Source organism: Ursus arctos, unplaced genomic scaffold (assembly GCF_023065955.2).
Source record: "Ursus arctos isolate Adak ecotype North America unplaced genomic scaffold, UrsArc2.0 scaffold_34, whole genome shotgun sequence".
In the NCBI taxonomy this organism is placed as follows: domain Eukaryota; kingdom Metazoa; phylum Chordata; class Mammalia; order Carnivora; family Ursidae; genus Ursus; species Ursus arctos.
The window spans coordinates 14279378-14293801 of record NW_026623030.1 but is presented as its reverse complement, the minus strand read 5'-3'; the positions used below and the strand labels follow the sequence as shown (position 1 = coordinate 14293801).

The 14424-nt window shown below is 47.3% G+C and overlaps 1 protein-coding gene across 1 annotated transcript in view; it reads right to left on the bottom strand.

Annotated features, from left to right (window-relative positions):
- SVOP (SV2 related protein) overlaps positions 1–9794 on the bottom strand; it is a 50335-nt gene extending 40541 nt beyond the window's left edge. Inside the window, exons 1-4 of the mRNA XM_026515060.4 lie at positions 9608–9794; positions 6835–6920; positions 5664–5762; positions 1323–1394 (exon numbers count right to left, since the gene is read on the bottom strand). Coding sequence (XP_026370845.2) covers positions 1323–1394; positions 5664–5762; positions 6835–6920; positions 9608–9794 — 444 coding nt within the window. The remainder of the gene's footprint in view (positions 1–1322; positions 1395–5663; positions 5763–6834; positions 6921–9607) is intronic.
- Between the last annotated feature and the right edge of the window lie 4630 nt (positions 9795–14424).

The window sequence follows — 14424 nt, the reverse complement described above, 5'->3', positions numbered from 1 at the left end:
ACAGGACCCACCATACAAGACACTGTGTTATTTTCAGTCCATGGCATGCTGATTACAGTGGACCCCACCTGTTACCCCTCAGCATCCATATCTCCCTTCTTCCTTCCTAATAGAATTCAAAGTTTGTTTAGATATCTACACTAGTCTAAGTCAATAGTTCTCCAAGAATGGGCCCAGGACCAGCAGCGTCAGCATCCCTTGGGAACTTGTCAGAAATGCCATCATTGCCATGCCAGCTCACATGTGTCCTGTGCCCCTGATGTGCCTGGCATTGTACAAAGTCACTCATACCGTGGCTCTCAACGAACGCGCCAATGTAGACTCTGTTATTTTTTTCTTTCTTTATACATAGGAGGAAATTGATGCTCAGAGAGGTCAATTCACTTGCCCGAGGCCACACAGCCAGGAGTGACAGGGTCGCGACTGAACCCAGATCCACCTGATTCCAGAGCCCAAGCATGTAACCAACTACACTGCCCCACCTCTGGAGAAGCTGCAGACCGAAGAGGAGAGTCCCGGAAAGAGCACAACAAAGCCGTCAGGGGTGCTATCACTCAGAATTGCACTATTAGCCCTGAACAGGACACTTAACCAAGTAGAGCTTGCCTAGATCGACAGAGATCTTTTCTCCCATCAGGCCCACGTTTATAGTTTGGAGGACTGTAGCTTCACATGCTGAATCATTCAAAGAACCCAGGTGCAGCCTAGCAAAGCAAGAGCAGCATAAAATGCAAAAGGGACCATGAAGTAACAAGCAAATAAAATAGTAAGAGCTCAATGGGGTGCCAGACCTGTAAGTTCCCCCCTTCCTTCATGTTTACAAACCCACTTCATATCTGAGGCTGGGTTTCCCCCAAAGCAGACCCTGACACAAGAATTCTAGTACAAGCAGTTTATTTAAGTGGTGATCCCAGGAGGGGTGGGGAAGGTAGACAATTCGGGGGTACCTTCGTGAGCAGATTCCCATGGTGGGCCCCGGAGCTCAATGCTGCCGGGATTGAGAGATGATTCATTTAGGGCAAGCAAGTTGGTGTCTTTAGCCGCCAGCCCTTGACTGCCCCCAGCCTCGTGTAAGGGAATGGTGAGTGCCAAGGGGACCGGGGTGGGCACCCATAGCATCTTCTGCATTCTGAAATGTACATGCTTCGGCCCCACCAGGCACGTGTGATTTCAAGATTCCACGGCCTCAGAGCAATGTCTTCTCATTGCATTTTGACAGAGCTACTCGGGCCTCCCAAATGCTAAGCAGCATTGTTTTGCTACTTGTCAACGCCACCATGGAGATAACCCAGAGGACATGCACTTAGGAGAGGTCGCCTTACTGTTTTCCTGCCGTACTGGTCTGAGATGTTTCCCCAGAGCGTGGAGCTGGACATCATGCCAACAAAGACCACCTGTGGATGGAAAGACAGGGTCTGTTAGGCAGTGACACGGAGCATCGCAGAGGAAAGGAACAACGACACGAACCTGTGACATCACATCCCAGTAACGCTAATGAGCCAACATTGGCTGAGAGCCCACGAAGGTACAACACTGTTCTGTGTGCTTCATGTTATTGTTTAAGCCTCACTACCATCCTGTGGGGTGGGTGATACCATTATCCCCATGGGACAGATGAGGAAGCCGAGACTCACAGAGGGGACGTCCCTTGGCCAGGGTCACACAGGTGTAAGCGGTACAGCCTGGGCTGGAATCGGGCAGTATAACCACAGAGCTAGCGTCTTACCAACTTCCCGCCGTACCACAGAAATGTCTCGCCCTCTTGCTAAGAAAAGATCAAAGGTAGGGTTTGGAGGGTGCGAGAAACAGAAGACAGAGGTTGGGATGAGAACCGTAAGCTATTTGTAAGAGGAAACACGCATGGAGTGCTCACAGTGTGCCCCGCAATTCACTGTTACCTCGTTAATTTTTTTTTTTTAAGATTTTATTTATTTATTTGACAGAGATAGAGACAGCCAGCGAGAGAGGAAACACAAGCAGGGGGAGTGGGAAAGGAAGAAGCAGGCTCATAGCGCAGGAGCCTGATGTGGGGCTCGATCCCGGAACGCCGGGATCACGCCCTGAGCCGAAGGCAGGCGCTTAACCGCTGTGCCACCCAGGCGCCCCAACCTCGTTAATTTTTGAACAGAGCTGATGAGGTTTGAATTATCATACCCATTTTCTAGATGGCGAGCCGGAGGCTCAGAGGGTTAAGAAACCTCAGTATCCTGGGAGGAGAGGGTAGAACCAGGTCCTAAACCCAGGAAATCTGAGTGGAGCTTTCATTCCTGTGTCCTATCCTTGTCCCTTCCAAGTACAGCACGCTCAAGGTTTTGTACTCACATTTTACCTAATGTCTGCGGTGGCCCTATGAGATGGGTGCCGTTATCATCCCCATTTTGCAGATAAGGCAAATGAGGCCCAAAGAAGTGAAGGCTGTCTGACCCCCAAACTGCAAGCATGTCCTGGGACAGCAGGCTGTAAACGGGGGTTACACAGAGACAGGTGCTCCAACCAGACACGACAGTGTTAAAGGAATCAATTTCCAGGTTCTCAACTTCCATACAGACTCTTTCCTGAGAACAGGCTAGGGGTCTCGCCTGTTCCCTGCCCCACTCTCCGTTTCTCAACCACCTCCTCTTGCTTCCCACTACCTCCACATCACAGGGCAATGCTTGGATGTTAAACCCTCCAGGACACCTCCGAAGGGACACTGATGACAAGTCACAAATCTTTTTGTGAGTCATGTTGCTTCCAATTCCTTTTTATTATTTTTAACCAAATTGAAAGCCTAATCCAGCTGCCAGCAAATTAGATCACTAAAAATGATCTTTCATAAGCAGTTGCTGGGGCGCCTGGGTGGCTCAGTCGTTAAGCGTCTGCCTTCAGCTCCGGGTATGATCCCAGGGTCCTGGGATCGAGCCCCGCATCGGGCTCCATGCTCCCCTGGAAGCCTGCTTCTTCCTCTCCCACTCCCCCTGCTTGTGTTCCCTCTCTCGCTGGCTGTCTCTCTCTCTGTCAAATAAATAAATAAAATCTTAAAAAAAAAATAAGCAGTTGCTGTGTGCTTCTTCAGCATATAACTTGGAAGTTGCTGAAAAAAAAAAAACCCACTAAGTGGCATTAGTTTATTGAGTTATTACAAAACTCCTTCAGTCCCCGCTCTATTTTTATATGAAACAAAGTAAAAATGAAAAATAGGAAAGGAATTGCTGCTAAGCCCTATCTGACTTTCATAGAAAGTAATCACCCAAGAATATGGGATGTAATTGGGAGACTCTCCACACCACTCTTTAAGAGGGACATTCCTGATAAAAATTCACTTGTGTTTAACAATTAGATATCCAAAGTAATTCTTGTTTTGATCTATTGCATATTACTAAAAACTATCGTGATAACTCAGTGCGGGAGAAAAATGTCAGCACTTAAGAGCCTTATGAGCTCAGAAAATTAAAAACAATAATTTAAAGTTTATGTATTTTGTCCCGGAAAATTCTGACAGGTGATAAACGGCATGCTTTCGAGCAGAGTAAAACATCTATGATAAAACGTGGAGATAGCGAATGGAAATGCCAGTCTGAGAAGAAAACAAGACAATGCAAAATTTCCAAATACTTCGGAAGACCGTATTCATGTTAGAGGTTGGTAAGTAAAAGTATTTCAATTCCATTGGACATATTTTAAAACATGATATGAAATCTTATTCAATTTTTAAAAATATTTCAACACACCAGAAATCGTAGAATCTGCAACCTACAATTTAAAAACATTTAACGTTGGGGCACCTGGTTGGCTCAGTCAGAGTGGCGTGTGACTCTTGATCTCGGGATTGTGAGTTCGAGCCCCACATTGCGTGTAGAGATGACTTAAATAAACAAAACTTTAAAAAGATTTTAAAAAACAATTTTGAATGTCAAAAAAGTTTAAAAAAATAAAAATAAAGTAAAGCCATTTAATGTCAATTTTAAAACCTAGGAGAGTCCTGGGGCCTGGGTAGTTTTTAGAAAATTCTTTTCTAGATAACCCAGAGCAAAAATGTTTGAAAATTGCTGTCTTGGGGTGAAGTGTTGCCTTAATCATGTGCTAAGGGATATCCCTGCACCCTGGCAGATTAAGCATCCCCCTGCAAACACGCAATTCCCCCATTTTCCCTCCCCAGACACAGCAGAACACTAGTTTATACCACAGTGATTACGGTAATCATGCACCGTATTTCCTCTGACAACAACGCAGCTCCCTCTTATCCTCCTTAGTACCTTATGCAGGTAAAGCAACTTCTGCTGTCTTCTAACTTTTCCACAGAAGCTTGACCATGAAACTTCACGACTTTACCAAGCCCATGAGTCCAAATTTTATACCATAAGGAAGTAGTCCAGGGCAATGGCTGGGAGTGGGAACTCTGCATCTTACAAACCTGGATTTCAATTCTGCCTCTGCCCCTTACAGGCTGTGTGAGCTTGGGCAAGTCATCATACCTCTCAGAGCCTTCGTTTCCATATCTGTGGAAATGGGAGTGATAAGAGCACCTCTCTCACAGGGTTGAGACGGTTACAAAGATAATGCCTGCCAAACCCTAGCACGGAGTCTGGCACACAGTAAGTGCTCAGTAAATGGCAAAAAAGGCTCCACACTGCAAAAACACAGCCCTGTGGGTATGCTTCAGAGGTATCAGTGAGAATCAGAAGTACAAGCGAGAAGTAGCAATTATTCAACCCCTACCCTGCGCTAAGCATTGTATGTATTGGGCTGCTCACTTGCAGAGAAAAAAGCATTATCACCCCCATTTTGCAGGAGATGAAATAGAGCCGTGGCGCCTCACTCAAGGTCACACACAGGTCTAGGTGACTAAACCACAAAAGACAGGTGTATGTGTTTATAAAATTCCCCCCATGGGGCTGTACAACTTTACTGCTAATACCAGGCCTGGTTGCTGAAGGCGCTTAGGCCATTCCAGAACAGTTACAGCATTCTGGGAGGTACTCCTGGTTAGCAATGACCGTACTCTGCCAGGAGCTAGGCTGTGTGACCTTTTGTGAATGACTTAACCTCTCTGTGCCTCATTTTCCTCAGCTAATAATAGTACCTACCTCCTAGGGTTGTGAGGATTAAAGAGCATAATATATAGCATGAATGGATTGCATGCAATATATGTAAAGCCCTTTGCCCAGTAAGAGCTCGTGAAATATTAGCTTTTGTACCATTATTCTTACCCTCTTATTTAGCCTGGCTGTTCCCCTCCCTTTTAAAGGGTTGCTACAGGTATGGAGGGTTCTCCCTCACTCTCCGTCAAGTCTTAATTCAGGGAGCAGTGCTCCCTACGATTTATGAAACATCTACCATGTGTCAGGAACAGTGCGAGAGGAACTGGCATCTCCTTTTTGCCGTCAAGTGAGATTATGAGGTTTATGGGCAGGTGGGTTCCAACTTCCCGGGAATTGAGCAGAAGATCTGGGACCCCAGGTCATGGGACCCCAGGGTGAGGCAGCGTTGGCTGCAAACCTGCGGGATATGTGAGGTGCACAGCGGCGTAAAGGAAGCTGGGGTCCCATTGTTTCCAACCAGGGCTTAATTCTTTCCTGCTGAGCCCTTGGCAGCAGCAAAAGAGGGAGACGCCCCACAGAAGGCCCTAGGGGACGTCCTGACCGCGCAAGCGCGCGACAGGAGAGAGCTGCAGGGCTGCCTACCGAGGTCAGCAGTGCAACCTGCCAGCTGGGGAGTCGCCACTCGCAGTGCAGCTGGGGCGCCAGGATGCTCAGGATCATCATTTCCATGGCATCGGCCATCTGCAGGGAGGAAGCAAACATCGTTAAGGCCGGGATCTGCCCAGGGCTGGGGCCGGCCGCGCCCAAGTCCGTGTCCCCCCGGGACAGCATGCAGAACACCCCTGGTCTACTGGCCGCTGGGCGCCCTACGGCGCATCAAAACACGCGGAAAGGTCCAGTAGTTCAAACAGTACGGTGCCCTGCGGGAATTGACCAATAGGCATTTAACATTCTGCGCGTGCGCATGCGTGTGTTGAAAACAACAGGGGCATTCCCCAAACGAAGAGCTGAAACATTATATTTCTAGGATCCAAGAAAAACTTTTTGTACAGGTCGAGAGACAAGGATCTTTTCTCTTTAGCTCAATTAAAGAGCAGTTTATCTTTGGTTTATAAACCTCCGGCAGAACTGTCAGTATATTGAGCAAGTGCGACCTTTTAATACAGTAACACGTACCAGGAAGTCCCGGTAATTACACATCATGGTACCTTTATGAGACGAGACAGAAATGAGAGACCAGAAGCAGCCCCGCATGGCCGTGGGAATGTGATGGATAATACAGGTGGCTTTTTAAATGAGGGGGGCGGGGGCAAAGATGTGGGGAAACTGGAGATCCATTTGAAAAAAACAGGTAGGTAGGCCACCATCTTGCAGCATTCGCAAAAGTCAGTTTCAGCTGTGTTAAAGGCCTAGACGTGTTCTAGGCTAGAGGTAGATGAGGGGGGTTTTAACAAGGGATCATGGACCTCTTGAAGCAGGAGGCACATTTTTATTTGTGCATGTTTATCTAGGGTGAACTCCGCAGACGACATCATAATCTCATGGCAGCCCTGAGTCCCATAGGGTTGACAACCACTTAATTTAGCCAGAAGCTTCAACTCCACCTTGAGAGCCCTGGCCAACTACACCCAAACTCCCGCCAAGGGCCGGCCTTCGTGATCACCGGGATCACGCAGCATAAACTTTTGTGGATTCAAGCAAAGGCTCCATGTGGAGGGAACTATGTCCCTTCTTATAGCCCCTGGAAGCCAGTGGAGCAGCGTGAGTTTTCTTGGAGACTGAATGTGAGGTCACCGCCCCCAGCAATACTTGCCCAAGCCAAGCCGGTGAGGACAGACAGCTTCCATTGAAATTTCCCAAACCCAATGGCTTCCACGGCATCTTCCACCATGAAAGTATCTGGAAAGGAGAGAGGGACAGTGGAGGAAGGAATGAGTACCTCCCACAGTTATCCTCACATGGAGGGGTCTGGGGGGGGTGGTCTACAGCCAAGCTTAGTAAAGGCAGCACACGCTACTTCTAGAAATGCTGTCCCGCAACTGTGAAGAGATACTTTGCTACAAAGTTCACGGCAGCATTGTTTGTAAACGGGAAAACTGGAAAACTCAGAAAGTCTGTCAACAGGGATTTGTTAGGATTATTATTATATATACCATAATCATATACACATGTGTGCATATCCACATCATGAAATATGACTTGCCTGTTAAAAAGAATGCAGATATGGAAAGATGCACCCAACATAGTATTAATTTTTAAAAACAGAGCAAAACGGGAAGCTTATTTGGTGAGTCTCTTCTCGGAAACGTGCACGCCTGTGTGTATGTGTTTGCCTATGCCTATGGATGGATGTATGTGTCAGTGCATGGAATGTATACCAAACTTCACGCATGGTTTCATTTTTGTTGCCTGTGGAAAGAGGAAGAGAGAGATCCTACGAGATTTCAGCTCTTTGACGATGTATCGCTTCCGTGATTGGGAAAGAAAGACTTTTTTTTTTTTTTTAATAATAATTCTGCCCCATTCTTTTTTTTTTTTTTTTAAGGATTTTATTTATTTATTTGACAGAGAGACAGTCAGTGAGAGAGGGAACACAAGCAGGGCGAGTGGGAGAGGAAGAAGCAGGCTCCCAGCGGAGCAGGGAGCCTGATGTGGGACTCGATCCCAGAACGCCGGGATCATGCCCTGAGCCGAAGGCAGACGCTTAACGACTGCGCCACCCAGGCACCCCAAGAAAGACTTTTTAAAAGCCAAATGCCACTGCACTCAGATGGAAAGTTGTCCACATTATATTGTGAAGTCGAAAACGTAACTGGGGAGAGGTATGCGTCGTTAAGAGCGGTCTTTGTGATAAAATTAGATGTGTGTGTGTGTGCGCGCGCGTGCGCTGTGCAGGGGAATTAAGATTGAATGTCCACAAACTATTAACAGAGTCATCTTTGAGGATGGCACTCACCCTCCCACATCGTACCTTTCTCTGGTGTTGAAATGCTTTCCAAAGCAACGTGTGTTATTTGCGTGCTCAGAAAAAGTAGGATATAATTGATATGCTAGTAAGTGTTTTTGGAAAATATGGAAAGACTAAACACAATCTAGTAGGCTGGACGGTGTCCTGCAACAACACTGCTGGAAACACTGGCGAAGTCTGAATGAAGTCTGGGGTTTAGTCAACAGCACGGCACCGGTGTTCAAATTTTCGTTTTGACAAATGCATGGTGGCCGGGTGAGATGTTAGCACCAGGGGAAGCTGCATGAAGGGTATGTGGGAGCTCTCTGAACTATGTTCGCCACTTTTCTGTAAATCTACAAGGGTTTCCAAAAAAAGTTAATTACAAAATAAAAATACTAAAGGAGCGCGCTGGGTGGCCCTAATGTGGGCTGCCTCTGAGGCTCTCATCAGCCCCTGCTGGGAGTTGTCATCTTTGTAGAATTTCAATCATGGGAATCTTGCATCAATCATCATTATCTCCAGAAGTGTGAGCTGGCATTTATCACATCAGCAGGGGCTGGTTTCCTCCAGCACAAAAATACGGAGGAGAAAGCAGAGCGAGTCCTGGAGAGTCATCAGGAAGAAGAGTAATACATAAAACAATGGTGTGTGTCTGATTGTTCACCGTGGGCCAGGCACTGCACGAAGACCTTGACGTACACCGTCCCATTTAGTCCCTGTCTCAGCTATTCGTTCAGGGCCAGCCCCAGCTCCATGCTGCAGAGGAAGACATGACTTGCCCAGCGTCACGCAGCGGCCGCAGTATGGCTCTGGGAGCTGAGCCCAGATCAGCCCGGGAGTAAAGCCGCTGCTCCCAAACCACGGCCTGCCCCCTCCCCGGCCACTGCCTCTGTAGATCTCCCACCCCAGCCAGGCTTTGGGTTTAAGGCCTTAACCCTCTCTCATGTTGGGAATCTCAGGCCTTTCGGCGATGCGTGGAATGTTTTCGTCCATCAGCATCATGTGTGAGGGGAGACCAGGTCCGAAGACCCCAGCTCAGGTCTCTTGTTTGACCAGCTCTACTCAGAGGAGCACAAGGTTAGAATACGCGCTCTGAGGCCGGGTTGCCTGGCTGTGTGCCCAGCTTTGCTAATTTTCAGCTGTGTGACCCTGGGCAAGATACTGAGTCTTTCTGTGCTTCAGTTTTCTCTCCTGCAAAATGGGGAAGAGGAGCATAATATTTCGAATTGGAACTGGTGTGAAGATGAAATGGGTCATATGTGTAAAGGGCTTTGCGCGGTGCCTGGCTCGGAGTAAATGCTCAGCCTATGTCAGCTGCTCCTGTCACCATGGTTATCGTCACCCTCATCCCCACCACCAGCGTCGTCATCAGCACTGTCACCATCATTGTTGCTGCTGTCCTCAGCTGAGGGTTATGCAGTGCAGCTGACTGGCGGGATTGTGATGTAACCTTATCTGCTGGAGGAAGCCATGGAGGCCCAGCCCACGCTTCCAGGGTCACCTCTGGGCCCTCCCAGCCCTCCTACCTGCCCCTTCACTAGAAGCCTCTGAGAGCACGATCTGGGGAGGTCACTCTGGCACCTTAGAGCCCCTGACTGTGGGCCAGGCTGATGTCCCAACTGCAGAGCCCTCTCACCGTCAGTGGGATTGGCAAACTCCTTGGGCACAGCTGCCCCATCGTCCAGCTCGACAGCCTCTAGGCCTGCGCGGACCCCTTCAATCTGGACCTCATGCTCTCCCGAAGCCGCGTCATCCTCTGACCTTGCACTCTCGCCCGTGCGACGGAATTTCACCACCCTAGAGGACAGAGCAAATCTGGTCATGATAGCTAGAACCTCCCTTTGATGGCCTTGCTGCATCTTGGGCCCAAGACAGGTGAAACACTTTTCCTTATGGTCCAGAGAATAGAATGGATGTGGGGGGAAGGGCGTTGGCATGTCTATGGAGTTGGACTGGTGGGGGGTGTGACAGCTTCAAGAGTTACATATCAGGGCTGCCACATACATTTGTATCGGTTGGACACTGCACAACTCCAGGGGGACCTTACATGTTAGGCGATGTGAAAGAGGATATCTTTGTACTAGATGTAAATACTGTTTGGAATTACATGTGTTTCAGAATTTAGATTAGTCTCTCGGTATGGAACAGAGGTAACAATTTGGTCACCTAGGGGTTACATTATGCCCACAGAAAATTGCCCACACAGTATTTTTTTTTTAACTTAAAATGGACACCCACATTTTTAAATTGGGAGAAATAATGTAAAAAGCCAGATTCCTCATGTTTCTTCAAAAAGTAGAGTATCTGGGGCACCTGGCTGGCTCAGTTGGTAGAGCATGTGACTCTTGATCTTGGGGCTGTGGGTTTGAGCCCCACATTGGCTGGAGAGATTACTTTGGAAAAAAAAAAAAAGAGTAGAGTATCTGGTCATCTGGTCCCACATTCCTGTAAGGGAGCCGTGTGGCCAGGTTCAGGTAGTGTGCTCCCTGCAGACAGGACCCACTGCGGCTGACCACAGTCTCTTCCTCTCCAAATGACCTCTGGCCCTGAGAGTCTCTTGCCACTTAGCCTTATGTGTGTTCTGTGTTCCTCTCACTTGGCACTTACCCATTTGTCCTTGTAGGCCTTTGCGTTTGAGACCCAGGGACTCCACTTTGCAATACACTCCTTTAAATTATGCTTTTTCTTGTTACTCTGGGCAAGCCTTGGTTTCTCTGAGCAGCAATCTCTTCTTCTGGGGCTCAGCAGCAAAATTACCTGTGTCCTTCCAACTCTCGCACTCCCAAATGCAAAACTCCTGCTGTCTGCCAGCCCTGTGCTGGGTTTTGGGGTCATAGCAGAGACAGGATAGAGGTGTCCCTCCCGTCATAGGAAAGAGTGATAGATTTTTTTTTTTTTTAATATTTTATTTACTTGAGAGAGAGAGAGAGAAAGTGCACAGACAGGAGAGCGAGAAACAGACTCCCCGCTGAGCAGGGAGCCCAATTCGGGTCTCGATCCCAGGATCCTGGGATCATAACCTGAATTGAAGGCAGACGCTTCACTGACTGAGCCACCCAGGCACCCCCAGAGAGTGACAACGAATGAGTAATGCCTGTTCTTATCAGGGCTTTGAAAAAAAAAAGTCTGGAGTGTCACAGGCATGAATGGCTAGGGGACAAATTTGGGCAATGTTTTAACAAGGTAAAACAGAAATATCTAAGTAAAACATACCGCTATTATTATTATTAATTAATTAATTAATTAACTTGCGTTCTTCCATGTATTTCACCAAAGAATAACTGGGGCTCTGGCATAGAAAGGGTAAACCTTCAAATTGCAGAAGCGTAGGCAACATTTCTGCTGGTGGAGTTGGAAAGGAGAAAAACACAGATGAAATCACAGCAATCTTGTAAATACCTGAACCCCCACTCACTGACGAGGCTGGGCCTGGAAAGCTGGCGCTGTCAACTCGCCTTGGGCTAGAAACATAGCACGGAGCACAGAGCCCGGGGTTTGCAGGACCGTCCAGTCCGACTAAAGCCTGGAGCTAGCCCTCCATGCTGACGAGCATCACCACGGTCCAGCAGCATCGAGCTCATGCTGGCGTTTCCCATGCACTTGATCTGCTGAGGTTGGGGTCATGACCACCCCTTTCCAGACAAGAAAACGGAGGCCCTAGACCTCACATGACTCGCCCACAGTCACACAGCTCGAGAGACACGGAGCCAGGGTTCCGCCCGATGCCTGTCAGATCAAACCCTTGTATTTCCAGCCAAAGACAAGATGCTCCCCTCCAAACCCTTCTATTCCTCCCTACCTACTCTAATTTTTATTCCCTAAACATATTCTATTTTGAGATATTGAAAGCATATACTATTATGTAGAAAACAATGACAAATATTTTGCTTTGGTCCAGCTTAAGGATCAAACACTGCTGTTAGGTTGAACCATGGAAAATTGCCAACATTCAAGCATAATTCAGTTGAAGTCACCATGGCTCCTCTCTGGTTTCCTTCTCCCACATCCTTTTGCTTAATGCTCTTCCTTGATCAGGGGTCTTTACATGCATCATTATTCGATTTAATCCTCACAGGAACCAAGTGGTGATGACTATCACTATAAGATAATAGATATATAAGATATAAGATATATCTGTAGTCACTCCGAGCCTCAGTGTACCTCCTCTCTAAATTGGGTGTGATAATTGTGGCATAAATTGGATTCCTTAGAAGCCAAGCCTAAGGTAAGATTCTTTTTTTTTTTCTTTCAGTTGCGGTCAAGTACACACAAAATAAAATGTGTCACTTTCATCATTTGTAAGTGTATGATCATGTGACATCAGCACATTCACACTGTTGTGCAACCATCACCACCGTCCGTCTCCAGAATTCTTCATCTTCACCAGCTGAAACTCTACGCATCAAGCGCTGACTCCCCCTTCCCCTCTCCCTCCAGCCCCTACTAACCACCGTTCGGCTCTCTGTCTATGACTTTGCCTAGTCTAGGTGCCTCGTGTAAGTGGAATCACACAGTATTTGTGCTTTTGTGACTGGTTTCTTTCACTTAGAATAATGTCCTCAAGGCTCAATCATGTTGCAGCACGTGTCAGACCGCCCTTCCCTTTTCGAGGCTACATAATATACCACAATTTTTAAACCATTTATGCATCGGTGGACACTTGGGTTGCTCCTGCCTTTTGGCTGCTGTGAATAGTGCTGTGAACGTGGGTGTGCAAGTATCTGTTTGAGTCCCTGCTTTCACTTCTTTTGGATCTATACCCAGAGGTGGAATTGCTGAATCACATGATAATTCTATGTTTAATTTTCTGAGGAACGTGCATCTTCTATCCCAAGGCAGCTACACTCGTTTACCTTCCCATCATCAGTGAGGGACGTTTCCAGCGTTTCTACATCCTTGCCGACATTACCATGTTTCACTTTTTGGATAAAAGCCATTCTAAGGGGTGTGAAAAAGTATCTCATTGTGGTTTTGATTTGAATTTCCCTAAAATTGAGCCTCTTTTCATGTGTTTATTGGCCATTTGTATATCTTCTTTGAAATAAACGTCTGCTTCAGTCTTCTGTCCGTTTTGAAATCAGGTTGTTCGGGGGTTTTCGTTGTTGTTGGTATATTCTGGGTATTAACCCCTTATCTGAGAGGCGATTTGCAAATGTTTTCTGCCATTCCGCAGGTGGCCTGATCATGCTGTGGACTGTGTCCTTTGATGAGCGCAAGTTTTTGATTGTGATATCGTCCAGCCAAATCCAATGCCACAAGTCTTTTTCCTTATATTTTCTTCTAAGAGCTTTTTATAGGGTTAGGTCTTTGATCCATTTTGAGTTAATTTTTGTGTAGGGTATAAGGTGAGGGTCCAACTTCATTATTTGGCAGGTGGATATCCAGATTTCCCAGCACCAGTTGTTGAAAAGACTGTCCTTCGCCCCCATCCAATGGTCTTGGCATGCTTGTCAAAAATCACTTGGCTGTCCGTATATGTGAGGGTTTATTTCTGAGCTCTCCATTCTATTCCATCGGTCTCTGTCTTTCCTTAGGCCACTACCACGCTGTGTTCATTGCTGCAGCTTTGTAATCAGGTTTGAAATCAGGAAGTGTGAGGCCTCTAATTTTGTTCTTATTTTTCAAGATTGCTTTGGCTATTCTGGGTCCCTTGAGATTTCAAATGAATTTTATGATAAAGTCTTCCATTTCGGCAAAAATGAGTTGGGGAATTCTTGTGCAATGATTTGTTAAGGAAGTACTTGCATTGGGAAGTGAGGGTCCTGGCAGGACCAGGCAGGGGGACAAGATAAATGGGAGGTGGTTTCTGCTGGAATCTGATCTGATGGGGAGCTCTGGAATGTGAATTACGCCACTGAGATGGTCCCACCCAGAGGTGTGGGGGCTGGGCTCACATGGGTCAAGCATGGGCACATCCCTCCCAGGGGGTGGAGGGCATAACTTCCCAGGATGTCCCCAGGTGAGGGGGACAATCTTCTAGAGCAGACTGCAGCTGTGAGCTGTCAGCAGCCAACCCTGGGGGCACCCGGGAGACGCACCAACGTGGTAAAGGGGCTCTGGGACAGGCACCAGTGGCATCTGCTACAAATAAGCCCCTCCAGAGTGATTATGCAGACAAATCTAAAGCACTGTGCAAACATTGAATTCCCCTCCCTCCAAATTCTTCGATAATAGCTCTCAAACCATACTGCTGTTTCTATTGAGCACTTGTTATATGCACAGAGAGATGCTCTAAGCCTTTCACATACTCTCCTGTCGCCCTGCCAATTCACCTAGGAACTAGGTACTGTTATTGTCCCCATTTTACAGATGAGGAAACAAATGCTCAGAGAGGTTAAGGCACTCATCCAAGGTCACACAGCTTGAAGGAGTTGAGGATCAACCTGGTTGGCTTTCCTCTTAGAGCCCTGGGTCCTAATCACTGAGCATCTCTCCCCAGAATTCACATGTGTC